Source organism: Aethina tumida, chromosome 1, assembly GCF_024364675.1.
Source record: "Aethina tumida isolate Nest 87 chromosome 1, icAetTumi1.1, whole genome shotgun sequence".
Classification (NCBI taxonomy): Eukaryota; Metazoa; Arthropoda; class Insecta; order Coleoptera; family Nitidulidae; genus Aethina; species Aethina tumida.
In genome coordinates, this window is record NC_065435.1 from 68,574,425 (window position 1) to 68,597,392 (window position 22,968).

At 31.0% G+C, this 22,968-nt stretch overlaps 3 protein-coding genes across 5 annotated transcripts; 2 read left to right on the top strand and 1 right to left on the bottom strand.

Annotated features, from left to right (window-relative positions):
• The first annotated feature begins 701 nt into the window (after nucleotides 1–701).
• LOC109600537 (uncharacterized) lies at nucleotides 702–10,370 on the top strand. Its single transcript, XM_020016700.2, has 4 exons — nucleotides 702–918; nucleotides 5,238–5,494; nucleotides 5,596–5,859; nucleotides 7,665–10,370. Exons 1-4 carry the CDS (start codon nucleotides 770–772, stop codon nucleotides 8,045–8,047), a joined length of 1,053 nt encoding a protein of 350 aa, XP_019872259.1. The 5' UTR covers nucleotides 702–769; the 3' UTR covers nucleotides 8,048–10,370.
• Nucleotides 10,371–10,493: 123 nt separating this feature from the next.
• LOC109600026 (lysophospholipid acyltransferase 7) lies at nucleotides 10,494–13,243 on the bottom strand. The gene is made up of 6 exons (XM_020016089.2): nucleotides 12,937–13,243; nucleotides 12,592–12,887; nucleotides 12,390–12,541; nucleotides 11,461–11,675; nucleotides 11,095–11,410; nucleotides 10,494–10,952 (listed from the first exon to the last, which is right to left on the bottom strand). The coding sequence occupies exons 1-6, from the start codon at nucleotides 13,146–13,148 to the stop codon at nucleotides 10,707–10,709; spliced, it is 1,437 nt and encodes a 478-aa protein (XP_019871648.2). The 5' UTR covers nucleotides 13,149–13,243; the 3' UTR covers nucleotides 10,494–10,706.
• Nucleotides 13,244–13,304: 61 nt separating this feature from the next.
• On the top strand, nucleotides 13,305–17,174 carry LOC109599810 (telomerase Cajal body protein 1 homolog). 3 transcript variants are annotated; one of them, XM_020015871.2, is made up of 6 exons: nucleotides 13,305–13,598; nucleotides 13,650–13,971; nucleotides 14,091–14,368; nucleotides 14,421–14,593; nucleotides 14,686–14,850; nucleotides 16,854–17,174. In XM_020015871.2, exons 2-6 carry the CDS (start codon nucleotides 13,808–13,810, stop codon nucleotides 17,076–17,078), a joined length of 1,005 nt encoding a protein of 334 aa, XP_019871430.1. In that variant the 5' UTR covers nucleotides 13,305–13,598; nucleotides 13,650–13,807; the 3' UTR covers nucleotides 17,079–17,174. The 3 variants fall into 3 exon arrangements, with proteins under 3 accessions (XP_019871430.1, XP_019871413.1, XP_019871422.1); XM_020015854.2 differs by having other exon boundaries at nucleotides 13,305–13,971; XM_020015863.2 differs by lacking the exon at nucleotides 16,854–17,174 and adding an exon at nucleotides 16,583–16,794 and having other exon boundaries at nucleotides 13,305–13,971.
• The last annotated feature ends 5,794 nt before the right edge of the window (nucleotides 17,175–22,968 follow it).

Sequence of the window (22,968 nt, forward strand, 5' to 3'; positions counted from 1 at the left end):
GAGACGTTTTTAATGAAAGTGAAAGTAGATAGTTTTAGATTTTCACTTTTATTAGTCAAATCATTTAGAGGTATTTAGATTTATTTGTAGGTATTTAGTATTGGTATCGATGTAAAAGTTAAAATGTATTCAACTTAAAATTCAAGAGAAATATAAAAGTTAAGAAAAATAAATTTTTAAAATGTGCTTGTGCACAGTGCGGATATTTAAAGCCGGACGAGCTCAGCTTATGGTCGGGCCACGGAGAGAGCATGCGACGAAACAAATGGTACCGAGGTCACGTACACAATGCGCAAACGATACAGGCGAAATTGTCTAGGACGGGGCCGGGCGCAATGTTTGTGTTTATCAATGAAACGGACGAATTTCAGACGAACGCAGCGACGGGCCGAGAGACGCCCCGATTTACAGGTGGTTCGACGATTTTCAGCGGGCGGCCGCGGCCGCCGATTTCACCGGCCGTCGGGACGGCACACGGGCAAAAAAAAAAGTCGGGCGAACCACACGGCGGCGTCAATATCAGGCGGCGTGTGTGCCGACCGGGAACAGCGGCGAAGCGGCAACGCGGCGAGGGAATGTCGGACGTCTTTTGCGTACGGCACCGGGGGGGAGAGAACGTCGCCCGATCGAGGCCACCGAGCGCGCGTTCGGGCCGGCCGAACGCTGGCTCGGGTGGTGGTACGGTGGCGGCGTCTGACGGACGAGCGGCGCAACCGCACACACGGCACGCCAGCTACAGCGCTGGCAGTTGGCGAGTGAACGAACAGCAATGGCATCCGCGAAAGACACGGCTACGTTTTTCACGCACGGCACCTGTGCACAGTACGAACTGGTACTCAAACTCTATCCGCAGGCGCTCAAACTGAAGGCGGACAGGAGACCGAAGAAGCCGGAGGAACTGATCAAGCTGGACAATTGGTAAGTGGCGATTTTCCACCACGGCTATGTCATTGAACCCTGGCTAATGTGTTCGCTCGCTCTTGGCCCGCGACCGAATAGCTCACCAGCACCCCCGCGATATCTTCACGGGACGGTCATTAAAATCACGCTTGTCACGTGATTATCGATGACAAGTGCATCGTGCCCGAACTACGCTCAAACGCGATACATTCCGCTCCTGATGCTCTAATAATAATGTCGGCGTCATGGCTACCTTCTTTTGAATTATAAATCCGTCCCGGATCCACCGTCCTGATCCTCCTGATCGTCCGTGTCCGCATACTAGACGCACCGAACTCTCGATTATCGTTTGTCTCGAGCGAAAAATCGCCGTGATTTGCGGCCAAATCGCACGAAAAACATGTTACCAAGTCGTACAGCCTTTCAAAATGGTGTCTGATCAAACAAAGCCAGGCTCTGTTCCCTTTAATTTTCCCTCGAATTTCACGTTTGTCGTGCACATTTGAAGCGGGCACGGTGGCCAAATGCTAATGTGGTTTGTTTATTAATTGCATACGCGCGTTTTCCGACTTTAAAATGATTGATCTTGACCGATGTAGTCGCATTATGTGTGCGCGTAGTGGGGAGACATCACCAATCGTGGGATTATTTTCGTTTTGGACATTTAATTCTTGTATTATTCACACACGCACACACTTCAGGTTATTGTCGTTTCTTTGGCATGCACGAAAAAAATATATACACACAAACACACACTATTGTCCTCGGCGATTTTCGAATTTTTAGCACCTGTTTGTCAATGGAAAATTCCGCAATGACATACTGCGATTTCCGCCGTCTGGCACGCGATTTTCGGTTGTTTTTGTTGTTTTTGGGCCCTGCAAACTTGATTTTTATGTTTCATATTGATTTGCAGTTTTGCGGGATATAAGGAACATCGTAAAAGCGCATTCCTTTGTTCTTGTAAAATTAGTTTACCGATTTTTGTTTTGAAGTTTTATGTGCCGCGTTTTTACTTTTATTTGTTGTTGTTCACTGCGTGAATTTCGTACTGATGTATGTTATTTACAACAAAAAGAAAACAAAAAAATAATTTAGCTTGTTTTCTTGATTTTAACGTGTCTTGTAGTTAGGGTGGTAGTTTTAGCAATATTTTGAAAGATTGATTTAAAAATTTGTTTTGTTTCTCTCTTAACTTTCCACCTCGTTTCAAACTTTGCCAATAACCTAAACCATTTTATTTTGTATGATGTGTTTTTTTTTTTGTAAAATTTATATAGTTGCAGCATGTTTTCGGAAGTTTAACACCTGTTTGTAAAAATAAAAGTTAGACCGTGACGTTATAAGTTGTTTGGACCTACTATTTTTGCTTCCTTGTATATTTTTGATCGTATATGTAATCGTTATTTTACATTCTAAAACTTAAATTTATAAAATTTAAAACTGAAAATTTTCTGTTGGTTACTGTATATGATAATTATTTCAATAACATCAAAAAACTACTCTGTTTTGAGTTTCTAATTTGTTGTTTTAACGTAAAAACTAAAAGATTAAGATATAACTAAGTCAAAATCGTGACAAATTTATTTTTACTAAAACTGAACCTATATAATTTTTAAAATTCACTAAAATTAAGGATTTTATGATTAAAATGAATATTATTTATGTACATGTTTTTTATATTTCTATGAGTTTTGAAATTGTGTGTTGTAAGTAATTAATTGTTTTTAATATTCAAGAAAGATTTTTTTAAACATTAAAGTTTACAAAATTAAGAAATATTATTAATTAAAATGTTTACATACGTAATATTTATTAACATAAAAAAGCTTTATATATAAAATAAATATTATCTTCCTTTAAATATTATTAAAAGATTAATTATTTTTAGTCATCAATGTGTATAATTCCAAATTGATAATATTTCATTTATTTAGTACTTATGTTTCATTTTCTCATTTTCAAAATTTACACTTTATTTTGAACCATGACCTGCTTTTTTATAAAAAATTATCATTTGCCTCTTTATAGGCACAGAAGTTAACCTACGACGTTATAAGTTAGTGGATTTACTATTTTTTGCTTCCTTATATATTTTTGACTGTGTATGAAATCATAATTTTACATATTGAAACAAAAATTTATAAACATTAATTCTGAAAATTGTTATACATGAAAATAATTTCAATAACAACAAAAAAACCTTATAATTGGCTTAGTTATCGTTTATTAATATTCAAAAAGTTTTTAACATTAAGAATACAGAAATAGAATATAAGTTCTTTTTCTTATCCTTCCAAATTTTTAAAAGAAAATTATGCAATTGGTTAATTATAGTAATTATTATTAGTTATTAATTAAAATAATAATTTCAATTATTTTAACATTTTTTTGTTAATACATTATGTATTCAATTTAGAGTAAAATTTATTTTTTTTATATTTGAAGTTAAAATAATAATGGGAAATCTATCAAAATTAAATGTTGAAATTTGTTCATTTAAATATTGTTAGTGGTTGAAGTTTATTAAAAATAATAAAATGACGAAATAAATGATTATTTATACAGATGTTAAATTTAATTGATACAAGTTCAAAAATTCAATTACATATAAAGCCATTAATTTATATTAAAATATTAATTTAAAAATAATTCACTTTTAAAATATTTAAATATAAAATTGATATGTTATATGTGTATGCACTTTTTATGTTTATTCAATAATTGGAGTAAAATGTGGAAAATGTATAATAGTATATTTTCTTTAATTTATTTTTTTATAACTTATATTTCATAAACTAAAATTTAAATCCATATTTACGACAGCTAAAACGAAAAATTATCTCATATATCTGAGATTAAGCTGTATTTTATATACAGGGTCGCTGATAAGTTTATCAACGCTCGATTATTTTGAAAGTCCTAATAAAATTTAAAAAAATATATACTAATATTTTGTTCAATCTAAATTAACGCAAAAGTGAAATAAGTATTAGGGATTTCTTAATTTTGTGGTGAGTTAAAGTTATGTTTTTTAATGGATATAATTTTATGTAAATTACATATACCAATCCACTTTATATTGTTTTAGAAATGTTATAGTATAAAGTATAAATTAAATAATGACTCCTCAAATCTAATTAAAATAAGTTGGCTTCTTAGTTGTTTCACCTAGAACCAGTAAAACAATGATAAATAATTTGTCATTTGTTTTGAAAGCCAATTTATTTTAATTAGAATTGAAGAGTGAAATTTCTTCTTCAGTATTTCATAAACATGCAATTCATTTATTTTTTCAAGAAAATAAAAATTAAATAAATAAACAATTTTTACGTAAACAACTTGTGTAAATTTATTTTGTTTACTAATTTTTTTTAATAATCGACGGTTTGTTAAAATATTATAAGTATTTAATCAAATCACTTTGGTTAATTGGAGAAAACTGTTAATTAAATCAAGTAAAACCGAAACTGAATAATAAATATTTATCTTAATATATTAAGATAAATATTTATACTAAATTACCAAAATTATAAAATTGTTAAAAAAAATATATAAACGAGTGCTCATTTAATTTGTGAAATTTCCCGATTTTGTGCAATAAATAAATCGTTAAATTAATTAAAATACTTTACTTTTACTGCCATTAAATTGATGACATGTAGGTTGAGTTTAGTCAAAAAAGTTCAAAGCTCGTCAAAACGGTCGGAAATGCACTTTACACTGACGTGCATTTAAAAATGAAAAAATGGACCATTTAAACTGTCGCAGCACATTATCGCGCAGTCTATTTATTAACTCTAATCGCACGTTTTCCAAACAACATAAATTGATTGATCTTGACCGATGCATCGTGTGCGTTGGTGGGGATATCAAAACTGTAATCGCGCCTGTATTTTCTTTGATTGTTTAGTTACACGTCGTTGTTTGAACGATAACTTCCATATACAAACAGGCAACGTAAACAACGCATAACTTGCTTATTAATTTGATATACGTTCAGAACTGTTTTAAAATTTGTTTCGTTTTACGAAATGTCTTTTATAAACTTAAAATATTGTACGGCGAATGTTAAACGTGAAAAACTATGTCTAGTCAATAACACATAAAAAAGCAATATTCTATTTGGATGTTGCGTTAAAACCAGAGCGGGACACGAGTTTCGTAACAACAAACGCCTGGACCCAATGTCATTTATGATTATAGCGCTGACATTTTGCAATAACCCACCATGCGAAATGCAACGCAACAAATTTATCCTACGGACTTAATTAAAATACGTCCGAATTTAATGTCAGGTTCACACAAATAAATAATATGTTTGCGACTGTTTCCAGGTACCAGAACGAGTTGCCAAAGAAAATCAAGAGCCGTGGAAAGGATGCGCACATGAACCATGAGGAACTCGTGCAAACGATGAAATGGAAACAGACCAGAGGCAAATTCTATCCGCAACTGAACTATCTGGTTAAGGTGAACACTCCACGAGCCGTTATGCAGGAGACGAAGAAAGCGTTCAAGAAGCTGCCCAATCTTGAACAGGCCATCACCGCCCTGTCGAACCTTAAGGGCGTTGGCACCACGATGGCTTCAGGTAATTTATTACGTTACGTTCATTAACTTTAACCATTAACAGCTGTCGATTTTGCGAAAGACGGTATTCGAAGTTAATCAATCGTTCCTTCGTTTGTTCAGCGTTATTGGCGGCCGCCGATCCCGACAGCGCTCCCTTCATGGCTGACGAATGCCTGATGGCGATACCGGACATCGAAGGCATCGACTACACCACCAAGGAGTATCTGAAGTTCGCGACGCACATCAGCTCCGTGGCCGACCGTCTCAACAAGGAGAGCCAGGCGTCGCAGCGGTCCGACAGCGTCGTTTGGTCGCCGCACAAGGTTGAGCTCGCCCTCTGGACCCACTATGTCGTCTCCGAACACAAACCCGACTTGCTCTCTAGTAAGTTCCCAACATTGTTGGGATAATCGATATATTTTTCAATGGTCGAATCGATTGATCGATTATGATTGATGAAATTAGATTCTGCGCACCTGGATACGTTTATGAGTGATAATCGAAAGAGGTCAAAGGAACCCAATGGTCTCGTATCAATCTATTTGTCTCCATCAATTAAACTTTTAACAATGCTGTAACAAATTGAAACTGTTTGCTTTAACATTGAAACTTCAGTAATCACTTATAATTTAATATTTTTTGACTATAAATGGAATAATCAATATATTTTGTCTATGAACATAAAAAACGAATGGATGAATGATTGTATTGCATTTTTGATTTAAAAGTAAATTGATATTTTTGGTACCATCAGGTCTTCTCTGGTCGTCATATTTAAGTCTTTGATCTTGTGAATGCATCTTTATCAGCGTTTCAACCTGAATCTCTAAATCATGGAGTATACTCGATCGTAAAGATTTACCATATAAATTAATAAGGGAAAAATGAGATCAAAATTTAAATTTTATACAGTACAGTGTAGAGTTTTACTTTTTAGTTTCAACATCACAAATGAGTAGAATCTGTTAAACGAGATACGAAATCGTTCGTTAATTCGAAATATTTCATCACTTATAATTTTCGAAACATTTCATCCATCAGTATTTCGAAATTTTCGATTATCATTTATAGTCTATAACGAGTGCCCAGAATCTAAATATCTATATTATTCAAAATAAGTACACTATGTATTTTCCATAATTATTTATTTTTTAACAAAGATTTTTCTATTATATTCAAACAAATTTAAATGTAAATATTGGCCACAGAAAAAGCATACATTTGAAAATTGTTGTTTTATAAAATAAGAAAATTGGATCAGTATTTTGTTGGATAACGTTTGTTAGTTGTAAATATAACAAACGTCAAGCTCAACGCTTCCATGATTCATTAATTAAAAGCTTCAACATTTGAAGGTTTTTATAGTTTAAGCGAGGTTTCACTTTATTGCACAAGTTTTCCTTTGGATGTAGAACCGGACATTGTGCTGGCTAATGGAGAATTTAAACATATTTTAACCAATTCTCAATAAGCTTAGACGAATGCTTTTGAATCATCATTATGATGCATAAAAATCTATGTAAACAGTAAATTGTTATTGCCATTTGGTTTCGTTACATTTTCCTGTCTTTTGTATACGAAACCGTCCATTTTTCTAATAATTTTATGTATTTGATTCTATGTCAAGATGAAGAACCCTACACTGTAACCACATTTCAGTTCAGTTTAGTCTTATCTAAACCTTAATTTGGTTGAAAAAGTTAATATTGTTTACCGTCTGCATTTGGATTTATAAATTTAGAATACTCTACACCAAAAAAAAAAACACCAAACAAATTTTCATGAATGTGTGGTTTAATGTTTGCTAATAAGATTGTTAAACCATCTATAATGAACATTTTAAGTTTCTAGCGATATCAGCAATATTTAGACCATCACTTTTCGTGTTTGCTGTGGTTCTTCCTTAACACTAAAAGAGTACTTACTATTAAGAATATTGTACAGTGATATCTCAAAACCGTAGTATTGCCGTCGTTTTTATGAAGTATTCATTTTACATACCGACGGTTAAAATTTGTGTCAGTTCATCTTATGAAATATCTTACAGAAATTTTAATTTTTGCTTCATATTTGACCTCTTCACTTTTTTCCGTACCATTTCAAAAGGTTTCAAACGAATGTGTGCTGTACGACTTCCTCGCATAATCATGCCAAAATATGAGTTATGATGGAAAATGATTTTGTTTTAGATATCTGCCCGGTGGCGAACGGCAACTCCATAGCGGCTGTCGTGCACCAGAACGGCGACTCGCTGGACGCGGCGACGTCCGATGAAAGTAATCAGGGCCCGACGCCGTTGAATGGTAACGGCGCCGCAGCCGACACACCAGCCCCACCCGCCGCCGTCATCGACGAGGACACGACCACCTCGTTCACCGACAACAGCCCACCCTCCATCCAGAACGACGAGACAAACGACTCGCTCGTTTCGGACTCGACCAAGGACTCCGTCGTGTCCGATGACTCCAATAGCATCGGCTTCAACAAGCGGCCACTCGACGAGGACGACAGCAACGCGCCCCAAACGGCGCCCGTTAGCAAAAAAATGAAGGACGACATAGGCGATAAGTGACAATTACGGGCTTACTTTTAATTATATATATTTTTTTTATTTTATATTTTTTTATTACTATGTTGTAACGTAAGATTTAGTATATTATACACAACACACACTATCATGCATTGCGATTTTTTGTGGTTATGTTCTGTGAGTGTTCAGGACCATGATTTTTCAATTTACACACCCCCGGTTTATAAACAAAAAGACGACTTCGAGTGGCGCGCGGAGAAGGGGCCCAAAGGACCTTAATAATCACACTAGTAAGTATCTAATTGTACTCTTAGATCCTATTGCGTATTCGTGTACTTTTAATCAATTAGCCATTTATATATGAACACTGACCAACTGCTGCAACAGCAATTTTTTCTATATGAATTTGCGTGAGCGTTCCCCTGAATGGACGCATCGTTTCATTTAACAGTCTTGGTAATATTAATTGTAAATCATTGTGGCGCATCTGTTATCAAAAAACGTTACCGAATCAAATCATCAACTGTACAAATTTTGGTCCGAAACCGCTCCAAAAAATAAAAAAAAATAAACACTTTTAGCTGTTAGGTCGTTTTTGTCCCCTTCGTGTATATCTCTCTCGTAAATTCTCTCGAAGAAACGACAGTCACTCATTTGATTAGGTTCCCCTCCACCTCCTTCATCCATTGTCGAGATATTTTTTTATTGAACTAGATTTAAATGGATCAATTTGTGAACGTATACCACTTTGTTGTGATTTGATAAATAGGTATTTCAATCGATTGCTTCAGTTTATTAAATATAGTAAAATAGGATAAATAAAATGACTGAATCCGAGTTATTTTTTATTGTATATGAGCAATGGCTGTTAACTCGCTGGTTCTCGTTGAATTCTTCGGAAAATAAATCACATATTGTCAAGAATAGCGTTTTGTTTTTTATATAGTTTCGGCTTAAGTTACGTAAAAGTTACCAAACAAATTGAATTCATTGAGTTGTTGAATTATTTTCGTCTGCGAGAAATTTAACAGGAACTGTGTTATTATATTCTTTTCTTTCATAGGACCTTACTGCTGTAATCAATCATAGTTTGTTTTATGCGATAAGTTCTCTGACCTTGTATTACGTGTACAGTTAAATCCGGACAAGTGTGGAAACGTGTTTTTTGTCACCCAAGATAATGAGGGTGAATTTGTATAGGAATAAGCAAGTTTGCAAATATGTATATTGATGCCATATTGTCGGATTTAACTGGTAAATCTTTTTATGCTGCCAGGAGAGGTCATGGAAAAAATTCCAAGCTGTGATTTGTTGTATAAGTTTTTCATTAATTTTTCAGTCGTTGGCGGTAAGGTCGACTTTTTCATAATGCTTATTTATCAAACAACATTGTTACCACTGAAGATTAATGATTTTTCACGTGAAGAATAAAAAAAAAACAATGTAAAAATTCACTGTTTTGTCTTTTGTTTTGTTGTTTATTTTTTATATTTAGTCATATTTTTGATACTGTCTTAATCAACTAACAATTATTACCATACTAGGGTTAGATTAAGTAATTTATTTCTTTGTTTTATTGTATTCCTTTTACATTAGGCATTCTTTTTTCGTATTATTATTGTCGTACATTCCAATTTTTGTTTTGTCCAAATGAATCTGTTTTATACAAAACATGAGGAATTTTTGCATTTGAAGTGTTTTTAATGATATTGTTTCCTTAAATCAACCCCCAACAGACGAAAATTGTATTTCGCTTAACATTAACCACAATCGAAACTGTTTGTTTTGGGTTGCTTTTTGTGAATAATGCCATTGTAATTTATATGTAAATATAGTCTTGATATATATATTTTTATTTGATGTAGCGATTTTAGTTAATTTTATAATTGAACTTCAAATGTAACTGTTCAATTTTCGGCTTTACGAAATCGTGTGTTGTAACGGAGTACAAAGTGATTAAACGATTTTGTAATTTCGAATGAAAAAATAGCAAAACTCCATTTTTAATATAAATATTTATATATAAATATATATAGAGACAACAAATAACTGAATGCCTTTTATGAATAAAATAATACTGTAGTACGTATACATACACTTTTACAGAAAAACAAATAGTTAGCAAGTTAATTTAAATTATATATGATATATATAGTGAGGTGTTAATTTTTGTCAGATTGTGAATGTCTTTCGTTACGTTTCGTATAATATATTTTTGATTCGCATCTTACTCACTCTTGCTTCTTAATTGAACAACACAAAGATATTCATAATCTGTATTATGTAAAAAATAAATATCAGTTGTAGCAGATGAGTTTGAGGTTTTTGTAGGATATTTTCATAAATATAAATATTTCACGGCCAACATCTGATCTCTTTATTCCCCCTTTTAATTAAAAGAGGTAAGTACATGTTTATTACAAACTTTATTAAAACACTTTACCTTCCTTTATGAATCAAATCACCAAAAACAAATAAAGGTCACAAGTAACTTGGTAAAATCTATATTTGAGCTATTTTAATAAAATAAACACTTGATATAAATTCATGCAGATATGAAAACAGTCGTGAATGATTTACTCGATTCATCAAATATCAATAGATATCACAAACTTTAATATTATGAGCAATTAATACTAGTTAACCCTATTAATATCCTTGTATTTAAATTGAATTTTAAAATCCTAAAAACTAAACAAAACTATTTTACTTTTTCTTTGGCAACGTTATTTTCATTATTAGTTGAGTGTTTTTGTTTCCGTTTTTTTATTTTTAAAATCTGTATTCCAATTACATAAAGTATTATGTGTAGAATCAGTCCAGCGTGGTAAATGGAATTGTAGAACTTGAAAATTTTGTTCACTTCTAATAAATGGAATGCTATTGCTTGATATGAGAACATGTTCATTTTATACATCAACCAGAGCCACTCCTTAGGTTTAGAAGCCTGCAAAATAGAAAAAACGTGTATTTAAAATTACGTAAAGTAATTGAGACAAATATCTATTCTCTTATTGTGAGTGTCTGGCGTGTTATCTAGCCAGATAACACGTCTGGACGTTATCTAAAAAAATAATTTGAAAACTTACAACATGTTTGGTTTCTATATGGAGAATTTTCACCCAAACATCTTCAACCATTAAAGCAAGTGGGATGGTACAGATACAAACGTAATAACCCGAATAAACACCATGCCACATGGCTGACGTCATAACTGTGGCAAGAACACGGAATTTTTTATAAGGAAACCGTTTGAAAACATTCACATTCAGCCAATATTGAATGCAAATATTCCACTTCTTCATGCCCTCTCTATATGTAGTGCAAAAGTCCGCCCCTTGTGGACTGATGTTGAACACCGTCTTGTAATCATATTCCACCTTTTCCAAATCTTTTGGATCAGTTCTAAAACAAATTTTATTATATTTCGATCTATATGATACTACGCTCCTTACAATTCCTTTAGCTCCTTGAAATTTCTTGATGGACCCAGGCCAGGTTTGCTCGCCGCAAAGGTGGGATATAAACCTACTCCTGCTACGATACAGGCGCATTCCGATAACACCAAACCGGTGTACATTCTCATCCTGAAGATAAAGAAATTCGGCCAAATGTACCACCATCTGTACAGGAATGATCTTTCGTTGTAAAACTCATCGGTAAGCGCGTACTAAAGCATAATTCGTTTTAATAACATTTTTCAGAAATAGTTTCCCTTAAATTAAAATTAAAAAATTAAGTTAATTTTTATATATAATAGTGAAATATTTTAATCAATAAGAGGCGGCGCACTAACTAAAATAGGGAACACGTCAGTAATGCCTAACAAATTCAGTCACATTTTTAATACTTATCATTTCCCTTTATTAAATTATTAATTATGATGAACAAATGAAATTCTGAATGAAAATCAATATTAGATATTATTACCAGTTGTTAATAATTCCTACTTAGATTAGAACCAAATTATCACAGTTGATTATTTCTATACATCATGTGTAATTAACGTTATAACAAAGACTAGTGTCACACAATTAAAATGAGGACTTTGAATTTAATAAACCATAAAGAACAATGTAATTAGCATGAACTAGAAAAAATATACCTTGAATAATAATTAATGTTCAATACAAATTTGAAAATGTTAATATTTCAATTCAGCTATTAAGTTAAATATTTAATAATATCATGTTCAAAGTACAAATTATGTTAAATTGTTCAATGATCTACAAAGCAATTATCTATTTAAACTGTTATTTATAGACCTGGCAATTTAGATTGTAGTGTAGATTTGTGGTTCAATATAAATGTTACAATACATACAAATAGGACAAGCACTTGTACAAAAATTTACATATAACAGTAATTGAATTCAAGTACTTACTGATAAAGGCCAGTAATGAGATGCCAGCAGAAATAGGGCAGCAAAAACGGGAACAAACAGCATTTTTTCTTTTAAAAATACTTTCCATTTATCATATTTTATGTAAGGTTTTTCAATAGCATCCACATATGTTTTATACTTGTAATAGGGGCCTACAAATTTTCACTGTATTTAAAATCAAATATATTTTTAACAAACATACCTGTTAAAACTCCTACATAATTAAATGAATAATGAAAAATATCTGTGAATGTTAGTTGATCAATTCTATTAAATTCATCTTCATACTTTTCTTCATCAGTTTTTTCACTATTATCTTTTTTCTTCTTGGATTCATGGGAATTTGTAACTTCTAGTGCTAATCCAATTAGTTTTAATGTCAACATCATTTGTACTAAGTTTGTGTGAGATGGAGGATATGGAATACCAAAGTATGCAGTTGAACGGAAAAAGAATATATATATAAATCCAAAGAGAAAACATACTAAGTGACATTTTCTGAAACATACAAGTTTAGTAACTAGCTAATTCCATTTAAAAGTCTTACCTTTTATCCACATATAATATTATTAAAGCACCTATTATTGTTGTAATAATTGGATGAATTATGTGAACTCCAGATACCATAAACACCACAAAAAGTCCAACTGCTGTTCCCACATTCCTCTTAAGTGCAGGATCAGTTAAAGCTCTATAATAATATCCAAAAACTATTGTAAAAATTAAGAGAGCTAAGTAAATAATATCTTCTAGATTCATTTTGATTCATTAAGTTGTTCTGCAAGGTAGTCAACTGAATTTGATCGGCGGAGAGTAATAGAGTTAGAAGTTCAAGGAGATAGCATTACGTTTTAATCATTGTTTTGATAAATTAATAAATGTCAAAATCGTCTTTTTTACCAGTTACAGGTTCCTGTAAGATACAGTTAGGATTGCATCTTTTATTCAAGTAATACAAAATAAAGTATATTTATTATAAATTGATATAACTGTTATTATAATTTGGTACATGTTAAATATTGAGTTAAATGTGAATTATTGAAGTGTACACACATTAGCGGTGAAAATTTAGTGATTTGTAACACTGCAAGTTTTTATGTTGGTAGTGAATCACATTCCAGAAAACAAACTTTGTTGTAAAATCTGAGTGGGCATATAAATGTGCAAATAATTTAGTGCAGTCAAAGTCAAAACAACTACAAAATTAGCGTTCGTATAAGTAATAGCAACACATATAGAGAATGACTGAAGCGGTTGTAGAGCAAACGCAAGTAACATACGCCCACTACAACTTCGAGAATACTGCACTTGAATTGGCGAGGTCCCAGTGGCCGAATTATGCTGACCAGCATTATCTTAGGGGCTGTAAATGGTCCCCCGACGGCACGTGCCTGCTCACGGTGGTCCGTGGGGCCGGCATGCACGTTATGGAGCTTCCCAGTGATCTGTACACGGGCGATAGCGTTATGACAAGCCGTCCGATAGCGGCGCTAAACCCGGCCGTCAGTGTTCCCGAGAATGGTTTAATTTACGATTATTGTTGGTACCCGGGAATGAACAGCGCCAACCCTGCCACTTGTTGGTATGTCATACCACCCATTTTGTAATCCTAAACATTAAGTATGCACAAAACTCAACTTGCAGGTTTAGCACAAACTTTTACTGCACTGAACAGGTTAATAATTGAGCATTTTATTTTAGTTGGTTGTCTTGCGGCCACGAGGGTCCTGTACATTTGTGGGATGCCTTTACCGGTGATTTGAGGTGCTCTTACAGGGGTTACAATTTTGTTGACGAAGTGGAAGCACCAATTAGTGTGACGTTTTCAGCTGACGGCCAGAATATTTTCTGTGGACATAAAAAAAGCGTGAAAATATTCAATACAAGTCAGCCTGGAAGAGAATACACTGAATATGCCACAAATCATCCTGCATCCTGTATTGTTGCTAGTCAGGCACAGCCAGGAATTGTAGCCATAGGTAAATAATAAAAATTATTTTGAAGGAAGAGTTTACATTATTTTGGTTTCAGGAACATGGAAAAATACAATTGAGTTGGTTTCCCAAAGTGATGGTACCTTCAGACACTTGTGTAAATTAACTGGACACAAAGGAGGAATTACAACAATGACATTCTCACTGGATGGTTTTAGGTTATACAGTGGAGCAAGAAAAGACAAAGAATTAATCTGCTGGGACCTTCGTGTAAGGCTGTTACCATCACAATTCATTTTAATCAAAGGAAATTTAGTTTTTTCAATTTTATACAGTATATGTTGAATGGGAACTTTTTATAGGTACCGGGAAGGCCACTCTTCACATTACAGAGGGAGGTGAGCACTAATCAGAAGATTACCATTGACTTGTCTATGGATGGCAAGTGGCTCGTCAGCGGCGGTACTGATGGTAAAGTACAAGTGTGGAATGTATCCGAGGTCACTTATCCTTCAATTCACATGCAAGTAAGTTTCAACACATGCTTTTTTATTATTTTACATATTTCTCTATTGTTACTCTTTGTATTTAGTAAGGTTGTGTAAGTGCTTAAAAAACGGTTTTTCCCTTTCTTATAAATGATAGGTATATCAAACTGGGAACTTTGTTATTAACACTCCTGTATAACCCTCTATATTAATATATTCACTTAAATACTCTGATTTTGATGGTTCATATTCTAATTTTTTCCTATATTCAAATTTTTTATTAAGTTTGTCTTCTACCTTCAAGAATTTATAAATATACTACAAATATTAATTATATTATTTATAAATTTTGTAAATACATAACTAACTTTTTGAAAATTCTGAAAACTAATTAAAATTATGTGTAGACTCCAATTAGAATTAGGGACTAACATTATAAAATTTATTCCCTAACTTTTTTGTCAAATTTTAAAGATTGCTTTAATAAAAATTTAAGGCCCTTTAAAGTTTCACGAATAAGTTACAGAATGTATATATTAAATACGTTATTTTTGTATATTATTGATAAATTTGAAGTAATATACATATATTATTGTTTGCAGTTATAGGATGCAAAACATTTCTGTTTATGTTTTGTGTACATTTATTGTAAGTAGTAATTATAATAATGTATAACATCCGATAAATAACGATTTATACACATATACGGTTATAGAATTATAATGGTTAGATACCGTCTAACTATATTTCATTGACGTAGTTATTTTAATTACCTATAAAATATTTAAAATTGTTTCAAATAACGTGTGTATATTTAATACAATTAACAACATTTAATTTATATTATGTTAATATAATATTTCAAAATATCTTTGAATTAGAGTATTTATAAACTTTATAAAATCTAAATGAATTTTACAAATATTCATCCAATCTGTATTAAAAATAAATTGAATACATTAGAAATCAAATTAAAATCTTTGCAATTTTCTTCATTTTGTGAGTTGAAATAATAAATGACATTATGGATAATAGATGAATAATATTAAATTGCAGCGATTTTAATTAATCAAACCATACAAATTGTGCACAATAAAGTTTATCATTTCCGTTGGTTCTGATTTTTTTTATAATTACAATATTTGTAGACACATAGACAATAATTGAACCCATCTTGATAATAGATCATTTTCGTTATCATGCATTTTAGACGTATTCTCTTGTAGAATATTTTTCATTTATTTTCCACTTTAGGAACACTCATATTCTTCGTTATATTTCATCTTTTATTTAGCGACGTATTTCTGATAATTATTGTTTTTATAATGTATGCATGTGCGTTGACTGATTTAATATTTAGTTTTAACCACACAGCGTTATTATTTACATGTTTCACTTCACTGGCTTAGGTTAATAATTACACTATTACATTTAATATGAATTGCGGCTTGTTTTCTATTTTTGAAACACTGGCGCTATTGTCTTCAACGAAGTAGACTTTAACTAGCTATAATGATTATTATTATAGTATAATCATACAACATTTACTTGCAGTTTAAGTTTTTTTGTAAATTTACCAATTGCTTAAATAATTTGATAATTAATCCCCTTTAGTTCTATTAATAGTTAACAAACAAAATTTCAGCACCACACTTTGATAATTGGGAATCGTCTAAGAACGTATTATTGTGTACAATTTGAATTATATTCTGTACATATGACTAGTTAATTGTAAATGTTGTTTTTGATAATAAGCAAGCACTATTTACAGGCTGTCGTTCTTAAAATGTTCATCACTGTAACGCGTACAGTGACAACAATAAAGAAGCCGTTCGATCCAGGATAATTTGTTAAGTTAGCGCTCCAATATACAAAATAAGTTAAAATAGTTCATTAACTAGTTGTTTAATCTATCTTTTATAAAAATAATATAAAATCATCAAATACGGTCCGAATAGGAACAGTGACATATTATGGCTATTGGTAAATGTATCTGTCGCATTCAATATTCGAACCATACTAACACACCATCAATTTTACAGATGAGCCTGCACTCGGACAGTTGCAACGGGGTCAGTTTGCACCCGTACAGGCCAATTCTGGCCACCGCATCCGGCCAACATCACGCCCTCGATCCACTGCATCACACTAGAACGGCGATGATTTACGAGAATGCATTGTGCATGTGGTGGGTCGGCCAGCAGCAGGACGATCCCGATCTTATGGCGACCATTATCAAGCAGGCTACCAACTCGTCTGCAATTTAAAATATATACATTTGTTATTTATTATTTTGTTTTTATAAATTGAATTCGCACGTTAGTAGTTAGCGTCATGATGGATTAAAGATTGTAATTTTCTAATTATTTGTTTTATTTTGGTATCATTTTTTATACCCTTTGTTCCCAAGGGTCAAAGTAAATTACTTGTAAAATTAACAAACATTTTTTTAGTAAGACTTTGAAACGAAAAAGTAACACTAGTCACTCAAGCCTTTATTTCATTTGAATTATTTTACTGAAGATGAAATTTTAAATATTTGTATAAGAATTCTGCCTCAATTCCGATAGGTGTTCTGTCAGGATTTCTGTGTCGATAGTGAAATAGGTATAAAAAGTACTTGTATTGTGCATCTACACATTGGAACTTCGAATTCACTTATCGGAGTAGGTAAAAGAAACGGTGCGGGTTTTATGGTTATTATCACAGAACACCCGTTATTACTCAAGACCGGATTTTAAGCAAAATAAAACCCCTGAAATATGCATGTGTATAAACTATGTACGAATTATTTTGAAATGTGGAACGTTCGTAGTAATTTTTAGATGTTTTTTTTTTAAATTAATGGTTAGTTTTTGAATTTAACAATTATTTAAAATTTTTTAAGCAGAAAATAATTGTTCCGCATATCTCAGTTTGACTATGTTAGGATTTGTGACAAAAGTTCATCCGGTTCTTTAATACGACTATCAATTTAATACAAACGTTATTAATCAAAATGTTTTCAAATTTCGATAGAAATTACGAAATACTCTGATTTGTGGTAAATAAAATATCTGTACCAATTACTATAGCTATTCCATATTTTTCTTTTATGAACTAGGATGTTCTTAAATTAAATAGATATAACAGATGTGACTAAATATGTAGATAAATAACATTTGTTAATTTTATTTTAGGTTTATTATTTGTTGTCCTCTTTGATTAAACAATTCTTTTTTTGCCTTTTGTAAATTCTATTTGTTCGTTACAAAATGTTACAAAACATGTTAATATAATTTGTTTGTTTTCACAAAAATAAATTCTCAAACTACATTCATCTCTTCAATTTCTATAGTGCATGTTAAGCCTCTGTGCTTTTTAAATTAATTTTTCCTTACAATAAATTGAAATAATTGAGTAAAGTTGATAACATAATTTATTAAGATACGAAAAGTCTATAAATAAACGTATACGTAAAAATAAAGATTAAATCATTTTATATTTAGTTTTAAAAGTAAGCAAATATTTTGAAAAAAGTACACTTACCAATTCAAAAATGTTGAATATAAAAAAAGTTGATGATTTTGATATTTCGTTTTTTAGTAAACGTATAATGTTAATCCTTGAGAATGATCTAATTAGTTGAACAAGAAAAATATCTTAATAATGTTAGAAAATTGAAACTAATTTCTTCAATAATCATAAAATCTATGAACATTATTCTATAAAACACCAAATGTATTAATTTAATTTTATTTTGTTCGATAAATTAACATTATCTATATTCAGCGATGGTGTTGCTTAAAATTGTATTCTTTTAATCAATTAGTGATCCATATATTTTTGCATTTGGTGCTTCAAATGTGATTTAAAGTTATATTAATATATATTTATTTCTAAATTAAATTATTCATATTAGTAATTACAGCAACTGCAGAGTAGACAGATTTTTCGATCTGAAAATTTAAACATTTGATTATTACTCTAGTTTTCTATATCATACATCTTACCTTCATCAATAAAATATGATTGACTGGCAATTCTTTGGTAAAATAAAATATAATAGGATCGCAAGTATTTGCCAGTAACATCAATTTTTTTTTTTTTTTTTTTTTTTTTGGGGACAGAGAGGGGAAAGTGTAAACCCCCCTCCGGGCACCGATCCGGAGATCATAACCAATTGGAAACCATATGTGCTAGCACATATGGGGGAAAGGGCGTGTATATACATACACGGGTGAAGTTGAACCAGAAGACGGGACTGACAAAGATGCCAGCCCCCTGTCAACTGGTTCCCGGAAGAACAAGCCCAATCTGAGGAAGGTCCTAGAACCTCCCTGGGTGAGGATTGGGCTTGCAGTTGATCCGTTGGCTTCCCGCCACCACTGGCTTGTGGAGCGGTACTGCCCGAGAGATGAACATCAATAATAATTTTGAATTATATAAATCAAAGTTGTACCACGGCATGAGTGACATATAGTCAAATATCTTTTCAGTCTATCAACAAAATTAAATTTATTTTAATACTTTGTACCACTATATTGTCAACTCACCTCATCCTCTACCATTTGTCCGCTTAACAATAAGAACATAACTGTATGTAGAAGAATTAAAATGAGAATAATTTTTTTCAAAAATCCTACGTTATCCATCTAAAATAAAAATCTTGTTATAAAAATTATTGGATTTGTAATATTTCTTACAGTTGAATATATGAAAGATGCACGCAGTAAAAGCTAAAGATATTGCATAAGGAATGACAGCAGTGTATAATATTTGTTGAACTCTACTGGTTATACTGGAATAAATTTGATCAGTGAATTATATACGACGAATATAAATGTACCAATCTTACGATTTTAATTGAATGAGAATTTTTGCTAATTCAATCAATTTATTTTTTATTGCTTTTTGACAAATCGTGTCTGTATTACAGTGAAAACTGTTACATATATGTTTTATATAATCAACCTCTTGAAACACAAAAGTTGAGAGTGTTAAAAACAACACTGCGTCCGAAACACATATTATAGGTGCTAGTATATAACTTATTTTGTGTATATAATATAATAATACAACAATATGGTGATTCCTATTTTGTAAAAGTGTAACTGGGTAATACACACTACCCAGCTCTGTGCATACAATAGCTATAGTTGTACAAGCTGTTAGAGTGTAAAAATATAATGTTAAATACAATCTGTTTCTTATCAACAAGTATATTTTGGGGGAATGTTTTATTTGATTTCTTTCTTGAAATATTCTCATAAATTCGAATAATATTGGTCTCATTAAATTAAAACTGTATAAACTAAATACAGTGCAGCAAATTATCTGTAATTAAAATTTGGTTAATATCACTATCATTAGAATTGTTTCATATTGTTTACCAATATATGAAAACTAAATGCAACTGCATTTTGAATAATAAAAGTTGCAATTGACACTCATACAAAATATATGTATAATGGTTGTTGGCAACTGACATACCAAGACGTATATGGAAAAATACTGGAATATTTTATATGGTCTGATACTCAAACCTATTGTTCAATATATTCGATAGTTCGTTAGATAGTAATTAATTAAACTCCAATTCACAAGGTGGCTCATATTGGTTGCTGACAAAAACTTTTTATATATTTTTTTAGAAAATTCGATAATTAACGTTTTTTAATCAATAAATATTATAGAGTTAATGACGCAATTAATATAATTTAAAGTACTTAATCTACCAATAACCTAAATCATAATAGATGGAAAAAATTAATATACTCATACATTAAATTTAAAACTTAATTAGTTACGTTTATTTCTAGCAACAAATTTTATTAGATCACAAATATTATTATACTAGACAAAAATTATTATTATTATTATTATAAATTTTAGAACTCACTTTATGAAATGAGATGACTGTTAAATTTATGATAATGTTTTAAATCAGTTACTAATAAGCTAACAAATAATTTTTTGATATTGTGAGGAAGGATCTTTCTTTTAATAACAAAGATTATGTTTCTTGAAATCTTAAAATTGAAAATTTTAATTGATCAGTTTTCTCTTCTACAATATTCAATAACATTATGGTTAAATTCACTTATTTTAATACATGATTTTAAAAATATTTAAGAAATAGGACATATTTTACATTATTATATATAATATTTAAGAAACAGACAAATCTTAATACTGGACAAATATGGACTGTAAATTAATGGTTTCGAAAATATTACTTATTTGTTATGAATAAACAATCAAAAAAACATTTGAAATAAAAAATAAAGTTATAAACAGTGTTGAAACTGTTCTCCTTCCGTTTCCAAATAGATATAACGGGTAAGGCCTAGATAGTAATCGATTAGCAACAATCCATTCAATATATTTTAAACTTAGACTACGTTTTACTAAACAATATTTTCTTTCTATATTTTGTTCATATTAAGCATCAAAGTAACTGCGGAGTAGATAGATTTTCCAATCTAAAAATTTAAACGTTCAATTTGTTGCAATCCAATTATACCATTTCATAGATCTTACCTTCAACATTATATGATTAACTGACAATTCTTTGGTAAAATAAAAAATGATTGATCGGTAAGTATTTGCCATTAAAATCTAAAAAAATATTGTGATTGTAATATTACTTACATCTGAATATATGAAAGATGCACAAAGTGACATTCCAGTAAGAGCAGCAGATATTGCGTATGGAACAACAGCACTATTTAATATTTGCTGAATTCTGCCGGTTATACTGGAATAAATGTTGGAAATGAATTTATTAGGTACACACAGAAATTTGATCTTACCATTTCAATTGAATATGAATTTTTGCTAATTCAGTTAATTTATTCTTTATTGATTTTTGGCAAACCTCTTCTTCGTGAGTTGGAAAGCTGTCACATATTTGTTTTAAGTAATCTATTTCCTGAACCACGAATGACGAGAGGGTGTAAAAGAATATTGCATCCGAAATACAGACAATTGGAGCTAATATCAAGCTAAATTTATGTAGAAAACACAATACAACTGAAATTTGATACTTTGTTAACTGTAAAATTTGAATTGGATAATATAAGTTCTCCAGATCTAAGTAAATAACCATTACTGTAGTACAGACTGTTAACGTATACAAGTCAAGTCAAGTACAATCTCTTTGTTATTAAAAGAGAAATTTTGCGATTTATTAAGCTTCTTTGAAGTAGAATTTCTTTTATCTCAAATATAATTGGTCTTACCAAATTAAAACTGCTTATACCGAATGTGCTACAGCAAACAACCTGCAAACAAGAAATTATTATCATTTTATTATTAACAATTATTCTGTTCTTATACCGAAACATGAAAACTAAACATAATTGAATTTCGAACGATGAATTCTATATTCCAATTTAAAACCATGCCAATTATGTGGAATATAATTGTTGGCAACTGACACACTGTGATGTATATTGCAAAACACTGGAATACTTTGTATGATCTTATACTTAAACCTATTATCCAGTATATTTGATAGTTGGTTAGGTAATATTTAATAAAAATATTACTCCTGTTTATGAGTTTTCTTAAGTAGATTACCATACTCCTTTTGATTTCTATTAGTAATTTTATATTATATTATTATTATTATTATAGGTGTCATTATTATTTTTGCATTTACTGTAATAAATGAGGAGGAAATTTAGTTATTCTTATAAAAATCAATATATTCTATTTATTTATGTAACTTGAAAGGCCTGGGATTATCCTCGAAGCTCTCACAGAGAGAAAAAAAACGAAATTACTTTCCGAACAAGCCAATTTAAATAACATGTAACAATTACATAATTATAATAGTAACAAATTCCAAGCCTTCCAACTAAAATTTTTTGAATGATGATTAGTTTTCATATTCCGACCTTAATACACGTTTTTACTGGTCATGGCTCTTGGTATTCGGTACCATGGAGGAAAGTTCTCTCCCCCCTTCGTTCCAAAAAAATACAAGGTAAATTTTTGTAAGGCGAGACTTTTGTCAAAATCAAATTAACAGAAATTTGTATTAAAATGTAATTTTATTAAAATTTTTTTCTTAACCTTATTCTTATTCTATTTTTCTTAACCTTATGTTTAAAATTTCATTTCACATTTATTAAAATTAATAAATAAATGGCATTCATTCTCTATACAATT

What these genes read in the sequence shown, in the direction of transcription:
- LOC109600537 (XM_020016700.2), top strand. Translation starts at nt 770, where the DNA reads ATGGCATCCGCGAAAGACACGGCTACGTTTTTCACGCACGGCACCTGT. An exon ending in CTGATCAAGCTGGACAATTG is followed by an intron (nt 919 to 5,237) that starts GTAAGTGGCGAT and finishes GACTGTTTCCAG; the next exon opens with GTACCAGAACGAGTTGCCAA. An exon ending in TGGCACCACGATGGCTTCAG is followed by an intron (nt 5,495 to 5,595) that starts GTAATTTATTAC and finishes TCGTTTGTTCAG; the next exon opens with CGTTATTGGCGGCCGCCGAT.
- LOC109600026 (XM_020016089.2), bottom strand. Translation starts at nt 13,148, where the DNA reads ATGAATCTAGAAGATATTATTTACTTAGCTCTCTTAATTTTTACAATA. An exon ending in TTATGTAGGAGTTTTAACAG is followed by an intron (nt 12,542 to 12,591) that starts GTATGTTTGTTA and finishes GAAAATTTGTAG; the next exon opens with GCCCCTATTACAAGTATAAA. An exon ending in CTCATTACTGGCCTTTATCA is followed by an intron (nt 11,676 to 12,389) that starts GTAAGTACTTGA and finishes ATTATGCTTTAG; the next exon opens with TACGCGCTTACCGATGAGTT.
- LOC109599810 (XM_020015854.2), top strand. Translation starts at nt 13,631, where the DNA reads ATGACTGAAGCGGTTGTAGAGCAAACGCAAGTAACATACGCCCACTAC. An exon ending in GCCAGGAATTGTAGCCATAG is followed by an intron (nt 14,369 to 14,420) that starts GTAAATAATAAA and finishes TTTTGGTTTCAG; the next exon opens with GAACATGGAAAAATACAATT. An exon ending in TAATCTGCTGGGACCTTCGT is followed by an intron (nt 14,594 to 14,685) that starts GTAAGGCTGTTA and finishes AACTTTTTATAG; the next exon opens with GTACCGGGAAGGCCACTCTT.